The sequence below is a fragment of the Pyxicephalus adspersus genome, chromosome 6 (genome assembly GCF_032062135.1).
Source record: "Pyxicephalus adspersus chromosome 6, UCB_Pads_2.0, whole genome shotgun sequence".
Classification (NCBI taxonomy): domain Eukaryota; kingdom Metazoa; phylum Chordata; class Amphibia; order Anura; family Pyxicephalidae; genus Pyxicephalus; species Pyxicephalus adspersus.
The window spans coordinates 32,131,609-32,143,713 of NC_092863.1; the positions used below are offsets into that span (position 1 = coordinate 32,131,609).

Here is a 12,105-nt window from a genome sequence, read left to right on the forward strand (position 1 = left end):
TGACCTACTAATGACTTCCTCACTCATAACCTCATCACACGCACGGATACAAGACTTCTCTAGAGCTGCCCCGACTCTCTGGAATAGTCTTCCTCATCCTATTCAGCTTTCTCCTACTTTCTGCTCATTTAAAAGAGCACTCAAAACCCATTTTTTCAATGCCTACCTATCTTCTTCTGTCTTTTGAAACCATTACTACTTCCCACCATTATATCTCCCATCCTATTGTGTGTTACTTCCTCCACCTAGTAGATTGTAAGCTCTTCGTGGCAGGGTCCTCTCCTCTTGTATCACTGTCTGTATTCGTTTGTCATTTGCAACCCCTATTTAATGTACAGCGCTGCATAATATGTTGGCGCTATATAAATCCTGTTTAATAATAATATTTATATTAATGACTACATTTAATTTGTGGATAAAAGTAGACAAACACAACATTACTACACATGACAGGGCAAAACACTTGACAATCAAAAGCAGATATAATGACAATGCAAGGTATGCTGATTATGAAGGTACAATAGGCTTATTTATTATCTTACATATAAAGCACATTTGCATTGCTGTGCTGCCTTTGTGCACTTAAAATACATTGTGTTACTTTTTAAGGTGTGTGTACTATTTTGTGTAATGCGGCACACCAAAGGCATGTTATTGTTTTACAATGTGTTGTGGTATGCTACAATGCATGTCTGGCATGGTGCATTAAAGTGAAATTTAATAACAATGGCAACTGTGTCTGGTAGTACCACTTGTGTAACCACAAGGGTTTTAAGGGAAAACAATTTTATTATAAATTTTCTTTTAGCAATAGTCCAATCAGGAAATATTTTGTCAATAAGTATTGTGTATGAAATTTTGATTTTGACACTGTTTGCTTCCTAAATTGGAAGTCAAATTTTACCCTGTGTCGAGGAGGTTTTGCACAAATAAGTACCTGATATAGTTAAACTGATATTCAATTTATACAATTTCGTACTGCTGCATCCTGCACCCATTGTGAGCCTGCTCCAATCATCTCCCTACTATAATTCTTTTAAAAAAAGATGGCTAGAGATAACCTTCTGGTTGCTAAGTAAACAACCCAGGAAGTCCATGTCTGTTTGTAGCAAAGAAATGTAAAATGTAGAAATGTTTATTTTCATTTCTACAGCTCTCCTACTGAGCAGGATATGACCTAAGCATGCATAATGCCTGCTTCCAGTACTATAGTACTGTGGAAAATTGTGTATTCTACACAGATTACATAACTTCAAGACAAGGGGACGTATTATAACTATATGGGCAATAAGGAGTTGGAATTTTGCTTTTAAATGAGTGCTAATAAAATAATAAATATTTAATAAAAATGAGATCAATAAGTATTGTCAGATGGTGTCAGCTATATCTTTTATATCCAATTTCATCATTGTAATATTACTTTATGAATCACCATTTGTAGCATAAATTTCATAATGTTATATTAGGGCTACAGATAAGTAAAGACAGACATTGATTTTAGCAACATATTGTTATACAAGAGTTTATTGAGATATAAGCACATGACAAAAAGCATGACACAAAGTTAATTCCAGTGTTCCACACACCAGAGGAAAAGGGAATAAATGCAAGATAATACTGTATTAGGATTACAAACACAAGAAAAAATTTGTGAATATCGGATAAACAGTGTTAATACAATGCAGTTGCTCTAGGTATTTCCAATGTTAGTGAATTTCCCAATGTTGTCAGGACTTCCTCCCATAAATTCATACATTAAAATACTGTCCTATATTTTCACATATAATTAATAGCAAAGCTGCATTGGCTTAACATCATTCTTTGACACTAAAACTCTAAACAAAACACTAAGGCTTGATGTTCCACACATCAAAATTGGGAGTAAAATTAAAAAGTAAACAAGGTTTTAAAGAGAATAAGCCAATGGAAGTACAATGGAAGTAGATATAAAGACTAGAGGACAAGAATCATTTACCGCTGTTTTTCTTTATTTCTGCTGAAGTTATTTTGCCAAGTGCACTTGAGCAGGTATATTTTGATTCTCTGTTCCAGTCTGATTTATTCGTTTTGAGTGTACTGTACATTTGGTAAGTTTCTGTGCCTTCATCCAGTATAGGTTCAGTGTTCATGTACTGACTTTCATCAGCGACCACACCATTCTTCTTCCACTGCACATATATATTTTTTGAAGAGAATCCTTTAATTAGACATGATACACTTACAAAATCTGAATTAGCCAGTTCTGCAGCTGGTGGTGGGAAAAGATAAATTGATGGTTCTGTTGTTATTTCTGTTGGTAATAAAATAATTTTGATTAGTACAATGTATATGTATGTGACTATATACAATTGACTGTCTTTTAAATCTATTAAGGTGTCTGTCTGATAAAACTTAACGTTCAAATTACATTTCTGTCCAATCTACATACAATTTTCACAGCAGTATTATCACCCCATAGCCTTAGATGAACATTTAGGTAAATTAACTGAAAATGTGCACAGACTATGCATATCAAATTATTGACATATTCATGACAAATGGTAAAGGCACTTTTAAACTCTAAAGTTGTCAATCAAATCTCTAGGTGTAGGTATTGTGGAGATAGTTATATTCAAAGATCACACTTTTAAAATATATAATACACACTTTTTATATCCTTATATTTTAAATCAACACTGGGTGCTCTTCAGTTTCTGTTTTGAAATGTTTTACCCTAAAGAATTATATTGTTTAGCATTATGAAATTTCTCAATATGCCATTAGTAGCTATTTGCTTTCAGATTGTTTTGATTTGACAGTCTTTAAAGACCTGTACAAAGATATAAGGGTGAGTACTTGCTTTAACTGATTCAGTTGGGAGCCTATTCTGAACTGCAGCTGTTGACCTCTTTTGACTCTCAAAAAAGAGTCTTTTTTAGCAGATCAGTTAGGCATGATGAACATATAAAAGGCAGCCAAGTAACCTTTCTGCCGTCCAATAATCGCATGCAATATTTTGTTTACTCAATTTTATTGCGGAATACTAGCTAAATTAAATTTAAATGCTTACCATCTCTTTGTTGAATTGTTTTTTCTATGGGGAATGGAAGGTCGCTGTGTTCAACACTGCAGGAAAAACTCTTTCCAGACTCCCAGTCAGGAGTACTAACTCTCAAGCTGCTTGTAACACTGTATGTGCCATCATAATCTTGCTTTGGGTCAGAGTTGAATATCTGAGTTCTTTTGCCATCAGCACGCTTCCACTTAAAGTTTAAAGAGTTTGTAGTAGGTAATTTTGACACTGTACAGGTAAGTTTTGGCTCCTTGGTGATTAATAAGTCTTTTGGGGAAGGAGGGAGCAAGACAACCTTTGGATGGAAAGTTGATGACTCTGAAAATAAAAAGTCAGATTTATTAAAATATATTAAAAAAAAAAAGCTTTTGGGGAAAAAAAGCAAAAGTGATGCACAGTTATTAAAAAAAAATAAAGCCTTTAATATGGGTAACAGTGCCTATGGGACTTTTTTTTTTTTTTTTTTACAATGAGCTCAATCTATCAGTGTTGAAAGCTGTATTAAAGCCTTCCAATTATGACAATTATGTGTTTGTATGTACAGCAAAATATGTTCTTACCTGAACATTTACGTATGCTATCTTCTTTTTTAGTGTCACTTGGGGGATGGCTCACTTTACAAGTGTATGTGTCTCCGGAGTTCCAGTCCTCTGTGGGAACAGAAACTTGGCTTCTGGATTCAAAGTGCCCTTCATTATCCTTGGATGAAGGAGTAGTTTTTGGAGAGATGGAGGTTGGATTTCCATTTAAAAGCCACTGTATTTTAATATCATCTGGATAAAATCCATTAATCATACAAATTAGATCAACTGAACAAGTTTCTCCACAAGATGCATGTGTAACCTTTACATTAGGTGGGGTTGGTGAAGGCTTTTCACGTCGGTCTAAATATAAATAAATACATGAAAAATATGAATCTGTTAAACCCTATTTGCAAAGTTATTACCTGAATATTGGTATTAGTTATGTTTGTGTTATGCCATAAAATCTAGAGATTATAAAGTACAAGACCATACCTTTATATGTGTAAAATTAAATGAAAAAGTACATTTATTTCTCTTTTAAAGTTTATATAAACCCTATATTAAACTTACCTTTTTTAACCCATTTCGCACTTAGTATGTTAAATATTCCATTTAAAGTTTTCAAAGTTACAGAAAGTTCTGTTATAGAAAAGGAGAGTTTTTGTAGTCCCATCCAAGAATGACATATTTTGTACTGTATATACAGTAAAAGAAAAAACGCCCCCAAATAAAAATAATGTAACCACCACATGTGGTAAGCTGCAGTATTTTTCATTTGTCCTTGGGTTTGGGCACCATTTATTAATGTCTTCATTGTAAAAATACAGAAATGAAATGTCATGGTGCTGAGCATTTTGTTTTAGGTTTTTATTTACAATAGAAACCACCGTTAAATTGTTTAGAAGCAGGCCATTTTTAATGAGAGCGAATTAGCTAAAATGTACTGGATACAAAGAGCACAGGCAGGTGTTTTACTACAAGAATAAGGAAAAAGGAAAGATAGCATGATCTCACCATGCACAATTGGCCAATTGACAAAAGGTTCAGTTAGATTAAACCGTAAGAGCAAAAGTATATAAAGTAATATCCATATACATTGTACAGGGCTGGATAATATGTTGGCACCTAAAGTTGATCATAAGAGTTTAAGAATAATAATGATAACCCCTTTTTTCAGAAGTATCTGAGAAGTGTGCCCTCCAATTGTTAATCACCTGTACTTGTACATGAAATTCTTGATTGTAATGTCAGTAATGCACTTGGTACACATGGTAGTTTTCTAGTGTTGTACAATGCTTAATTGTATTTTTATATAATTTCAACTGTAAACCTTTAGTCTCTTTCAAAATTAGAAAAAAATGTATGTTTGTAAGATAAATTCCAATACTATTTAAAACACCACTATAACTATATAAATGTGTTGTTCCTACCTGATATTTTAACATCGATTTTCGTATTAGTTGGCTTGTGATTCACATTACAAGTATATGTGGTACTTTTAAAATCAGATACAGGAACAGTCACAAAACTGGATGATCCGTAGTATCCTTTTGGATTACGTACTCCTGGAAAAGTATGTCCAGCTATTAGGCCTGAATTCCACTTGACTTCTGCGGGTTCAGGAAAGTAGCCGAGAATCAAGCACCCAATAGGAAGTTTTCTTGCTGTAGATTTAAAATCATAACTGGGTACCAAGGGGTAAACATCTGGAGCACGTGCTTGAGCTGTGAATTGATAAAATAATAAATTAGCTAAAGGATGACAAATCTTCTTTTTTTACAGCTAGGAAAATATATTTCTTTTTAACATAACTACAACCAACATTTCTAGTGTATTTTTTTTATGCCCATGCAAAGATTTCATCGTCATTTGTATCAAGTGTAAATGTGCATCGAATACTGTAATGCATTTTAGCATTACCTTGAGTGTTTCCTAATTTCTGAACTGGGAAATACAATGATTATATGATTTATTGCAGTTCTAATAAATTCCCACATTGATAATCCCACATTTAACAGATTTAACTTGTACATTCTTCTGAATCCTTAATTATATTTGTATCGATTCATGATATTTTCATTCACACACTAGTCAAACCTAAACACTTGTCAGAGTTATTCAGTCATGTTTGCAAAATGGCATTTCGTTTACAGTGCTGAAGCCTGAGTGGATAACATTGTAAGAACATTTCTGTTTTGATCTCTCCATATAAATCTACTTCCTAGAATGACTGCACCTAACATTCACCACTTTAAGAGCCAATACACGCTCTTGTTTGATCAGTTATTTCAACTTGTTAATTTGGATGCTAGCAATTTAACAGACAGCACACAATTTGGATGTGAACCTATTTTTGCAATGCAGCACACCACAGAGAACAGTAGAGTGCTGTGCTGGAATGCATTTATATTGGGCTTCCATTAAGAATAAATGGCACTGTAATAAACTAATGAGTGAAATGTACTCTGTGTTGCTGTTACAATAATGCATGTGTTACCACAATACAATAGTGTAAATGGGCCATACAGGCTTCCAATCATACACAAGAGGATTTAAATATAGAATTTTATGTACAGATAACATCTAATCTAATAATAAAATCTAGAAATATGAATTGCCGGGACACAGTAAAATACACATACAAAAGTACTGCATTGCAAAGCATCTTTCAGACTCTGTCTAAAGCTGTGTGGTTAGACTGTCCTTGGCACCCCTATATTCCACTGGGAGCAGTCAGCTTCAGCGGCTGGTCACTCAAGTCTGGCTGGAAGCTACATGTTGCATCCAGCAATCATGCCACTTAGTAGCTGAGTATGCAGTAAACTCCTGCTATTTACTGTTTTGTGGAAATTACCATTTACAAACTTACAATTTTCAGATTTAAAAAAAAAACAAAGCTCTAGCAATGCATAAATATATATTTATGATCTTTTGCTAAAAAACTTTCGATCTACCACAATTGTGCATACACCAGGGCTCATTTTTTTCTTAAACCTGCCTTTTTACTTTACCTTACCTGCTCTTAACTGAGAAACATGACAAGGAAAGGCAATTTTTGTCTTCTACAAGAATTAAAGTTTATGTTTAACCCTATTACTACAATCAAACCTTTTTCTATCTATATGTTTCATCAAATATAGCTTATGTGGTGATCTGATCAAAAAATCCTTGTTCAAACACCTCATATTAGGAAGTGATAATGCTTTTTCCTTGTCTCCATTTGGGATTACCCTCACTAAAGTACGTAGCTACCTATGTTTGCATATCAGCTTTGCAGTGCTTGTTCTTCATCTGATGTAACTATAATATGTTGATATGATGATACTACAATATGTACTACAGTCCTCCACCTGAATTTCGTTCTTAATCGCACAGAATTATTAGGTCTCAAAAAATATTTTTATACATTTTGAAAAAGGATAGGTTTTAGCATATGCCACTATTGTTACTATATTCTTGCTATTATTGCTTTGCTGCTCTAACATTCCTTAACATGTTACACATATTGTTACCCAGTAAAGTCCTCTTTATGACATCATTAGGAGCGATTTCTATTTGCAATGGTCTGTATGAACTTGGTGCCAATTTTCATGTTCACCTTGACATAAATGTATTGTTTTCTAACATTATTAACTATACATATGCTTGGAGTATTTTCTTATGCTTGTAATTACTGCACCCATTTTAGGAAGTTTACAAAATAACTCTTTCATGTAAACACTTTCATGTACTAATAATATCTTCTCTCTATAACTTAATGACATATTACTATGTACTACTGTACAAGTTCATGCAAAATTAACCTTAATATTTTTATCTATAAAATTTCTGTTATTTTTCTTCATTCTTTTACATTCAGTTTGTCCAGTTTATGTCTATTATTAAGTCTATTAAGTCTATTATTCTATCATTAAATTGATGCATTGAAGAATTTAGGACACCACCTTCAAAGTTTCTCACTAATCATGTCTAATCCACAATACAAAAACAACTACCACAAACCCTAGAAGTTGCTAAATAGTGAAGACGCTTAGTAGTAGTTAGAAGGAGGCACTGCAAGGCACAAATGAAGATCTGAGCATCCCCACAACAAAGGACCAATACTATACTATAACAGCTATACTCTGCTATAACTATAACAGCTATACTCTGCTAATCCAAATCTGTTTTATTCTGTTGCTTATCACTGTAATCTATAGCTCGCTATTTATTACATCTACCTATGTTCCCACCCCAACATGGTGTACAATGCCTATTCCTGTATAATAAACGTATATGCAGACATGGTTTTTCTACAGTAGGCCTTGCATCTACATGTTTTCCTATGTAGGGTCTTCTCTTCTGTAGCTGATTTGTTATCCATTTCTATAGGCTATATTACACAACTTTTTAAACCACACTACTATCTTATAGTGCATTCTACTGAGGTTAAACTGATAAAACTAACTATTCTATGACAAAAAAACTATAGCAAGACATGGTCCCGTGTTTCTGACCCAGACCTTTATTCTCTTGTTCTTGTTCCAAAAAGCTACAGTGTGCTATGGCTAAAGTAGATGCCCCCTGTGGTGCTTTGTTTCTGCCTGTTCTGCCATGCCGTTTACTACCTTTGTTTTTAGTAGGTTTTTCTACCTTTGAGCTTGGGAAAATGATCAAGTTACCTACAGCCTGTCCTACCATAGCTAAGCTTTGTCCTTACAATAGTAAGCTTTGTATTTTCCCTACAGTAAGCATGGCATGCATATGTTTTAAATCCTGGCATACAATGCTTTATTCGCTAGCAGCAACCAGTCCTTGATAAAATTATTATCAAGGCCACTGCTAGAACACTCCAACTATATATCTCATGTGCTTACTTTGTGTGTTACCAGTACAGGTTCCTCAAACTATATTCCGCCTAATATACCTTCTATAAGATATCCTGCATTGTTATACTCTTGCTTGCAATGCATATTCAATATCTGTTTACACCAGTGAGTTACAACTGATCATTCTAGTTCTGCAGTAAGCTTTGTATTTGCAGCATTTTTCTGACTTCCTAATTGACAAAGCATGCCTTTGTTAGCGGGCTGTTAGTTAAAGCTCTGCATGGTACACTCTGTTCTCAGTGTATTGGATATCCATGGCTCCCAGTGTATTTCTTTTCACCTTTACCTGTTCCTGTAAGCTATAGCCTAGTATGGTACTATTCCCTACACCCTACTGACACCATCTTGACATGCAATGCATTCCTAACTTGCTAAACTATAGCTGGAAATGTATAAATTCTGTAAATTGCCTAAATAGTACTATTCTACTTCTGGCTGATTTCTCCCACTGTTGGCTCTAGCATGCTTTAGCTTGTCATGCTATGAATATTGCAAAAGCTTTATCTGTGTTTCTAACCCCAATCCTTGCTTTTAATATATTTACCAATGTACCAGGATCCAATATTCTATAATCAAATAAATACCACCTCACAGACTCCCACTAATGCTGGCCAATCCACAATATAACAAAACCACCACAAAATCTTGAAGCTTTGTAAATAGTGAAGAAGCTAAGTGGTAATCAACAGTGAACACTGCAAAGCACGGCTGAACATCTGAACACCCATACGGTTTTATGCTGATCAGGAGCACTAGATTTAGCTTGAAGTTGTATCCTGGTTTGCAATTCTGTTCTGGGAATAAAGTTGCAATCTGTTTGCTGAAGTGAGCTAGATCCTGGTATACAGCACTACTTTTTCTGGGCAGTAAGCTATAGCTCGTGCTGAAATATCCCATGTACCACATAAGCTATAGCTATAGCACGTAGCCCTGTAATTGTTTTAAATTCTAACCTAGATTACAGCACATTGTTTTATTCATTTGCCACCCGTAACAAAATAATACCTTCATACAGTATTACCTGCAGCCATATCTCATGCCTGCTTGGCTTACAGCATATTGTCTGTGCTTATTCTTCTAGTTTCAGTAGGATATAGCTTGCTAATCAATACCTGCAATGCATTGTTTTGCTTGTCACTGTAAACAATAGTTTGCAATTACATACATTCACCTATGTTCCCATCCCATCTTGGTGTACAATGCATTTTCTTGTAATAGAAACCTATAGGAAGCCATGATTTATCTACACAAAGCCTTGTATCCATATTTTTTCTCATTTACGATCTTCTCTTCTAGAGATGATTTGTTATCAATTTTACAAAGCTTTAGCACACAGCTTTTTAAATCACACTGCTAGTTTATAGTGCTATACTGATTTAAATGAGTATTTATTATTATTCTATCTCAAAATACCCATACCCATGCAGGGCATGATGCTAGTAGCAACTAGTTCCAGATACAGGTAATATCAAAGCTACTGTTAGAACACTCCTACTATACATCTCATGTGCTTACTTACCTACCAGTCAGTACAGGTCCCTGCAAAATTATAGTCTGCATATTATACCTACAGTAAGGTCTACCTGTATCGTTATACATACTGCAATGAATATTTAACATCTACGTTTGCAGCAGTGGGTTACAGCTTACCATACTAGTTCTACAGCAAGTTTCTACAGCAAGTTTTGTTTCTGCAATAAGTTTCTGCTTTCTATCCTAGCTGACAATGCAGGTTTATGTCAGCAGTTAGCTTTAGCTTTCCAGGGTACACCTGAAGCTTTGTTTTATTTTATCATATATTCACTATAGCAAAGCAGGATCCTGTGTTTCTGCCCTTCATCCTCATTATCCTATGCTTATTCAGAAAGCTATAACTTGCTATAGCTAAAATAAATTCTCTCACCCCCTGCTTTTGTTCCACTTGGCCTGCTATGCTCTTTATTAGCTGTGCCTTTGTTTTAAGTGTGTTTTTCTATCTTTGTGTCTTGGAAAATGATCAAATTACCTGAAGCCTACCATACCATAACTACAGTTAGCATTTTTTTAACAGTTTTCCCAGTCCCGATTCTGCAATCCTTCCTGCTTAACCCTGCATTCTGTTTTGCTTTTCCTCAACTAATATTGTACCATTAGATACGTACAGTATAAAGAAACCCTTGTTTACAATTCTTTACTTGCTGGGTTCCTGATACAGGTAAAATCGATGCTGCTGATAAGTCACTCGTACTATTCACCACCTGTTTGATAGCTACCAGTGCAGCTCCCTGTAAACTTTAGTCTGCTTAATACACCTACAGTAAGGTCTGCCTATATTATTATATTGCTGCTTGCAATACATCTATTTATTCCCATTAGTTACAGCTGACCATTCTGTTTCAACAAGGTATCTGCAATGAGTTTCTGACTTTCATCCTAGTGTACAGTGCATGTATATGTTTCTGGCATTACGCTATAGGCTTCTATGGCATGTGCTGTTCCCAGTGCAATATTTTTTTTTTCTTGTACTTGTTCCTGTAAGCTATACCCTGGTAGGGAGAATTGCCTACACCCTTTTACCGCCATCAGGGTATACAATGCAGTCTTAACTTTATTAACTATAGCTGCTAAGATATACATGCTGTAAATTTCTTACATTGCACTATCCTGTTCCTGGCTGATTTCTCACACTACTACGGTAGCTCCAGCATGCTATAGCTTGTCATGCTATAAACTGCCAATGCTTGCTATTGGTTAAATAGGGCTTACAATTTTTTGTAGTTTTGTTTGGTAAAAATGTAAAAAAAGGTCCTTCAAGGCATGCATACACCAAAACTTTATTATTTAGATTACATACTATTCTTCAAGGCATTCAAGTTTTTTATGATATATACAATATTTCAGCCATGTAGCTATTGATTTTTTTGTAGCTATGGCTTAGGGTATTACTTAATTATATTGTTACCAATAGCGAGTGGTTGTAAACAGTCTTCCTATATTACAATACAGTGTTATAGTCCTTTATTATTCTAGTATGGTATAGACTACAATCGTTTTTACAAGATCCTTAAAGCTTTAGCCTGCTATGGTATAATATATTATAATATATACATTCATATATTCATGATATGGAATACAATATATAATGCAGCTACAGTAAGCTTATCATCATTTTCCATTACCCTATACATGATTTTCACTTCATTACTATTTTTTAAAAATTTCAGTAAGCTATAACCTTCCATGGTTTACCTAAAACTAGGCTGACATTTATGTTTATTATTTTTAGCCTTGCAGGGTATTCTAGTGTTCATAGAACCACAGTCCCACAGCAAAGATTTCTTAGTGAGACCACAGCTTGTATTTTTGAAGTTATCCTGTTCTGTCAGAATATATTGTTCCTACCTTGCAACCTCCAACCTCATATTTTACATAACACTTTCTGTAGAATAGTATCATATACACCATATACCATATACTATACACCATACCAGACTGCAAATACTATCCAGGTTATATCAATGACTTCTATTCCTTGACCCTATTTTGCTGCAAACTTCTCAGATAATCTTGTGTTTGCATTGCACAGTTCACAGCACGCACAACCGCAAAGCCTACAAACTTGACACTGACATTCCTTTGTCAGTCCAGCATATCACTATTATTGGATAAAACATCATTATAT

The 12,105-nt window shown here is 34.5% G+C and overlaps 2 gene segments (V, D, J or C); both read right to left on the reverse strand.

The window, feature by feature from the left end:
* Nucleotides 1–12,105, reverse strand: part of LOC140333456 (Ig gamma-2C chain C region-like) — a 186,021-nt gene that overhangs the window by 50,226 nt on the left and 123,690 nt on the right.
* The window catches only part of LOC140333454 (Ig gamma-2C chain C region-like), a 134,894-nt gene continuing 124,284 nt past the window's right edge, over nucleotides 1,496–12,105 (reverse strand). Inside the window, 4 exon segments of the C gene segment in view lie at nucleotides 1,496–2,290; nucleotides 3,050–3,370; nucleotides 3,613–3,936; nucleotides 5,007–5,300. Coding sequence covers nucleotides 1,968–2,290; nucleotides 3,050–3,370; nucleotides 3,613–3,936; nucleotides 5,007–5,300 — 1,262 coding nt within the window.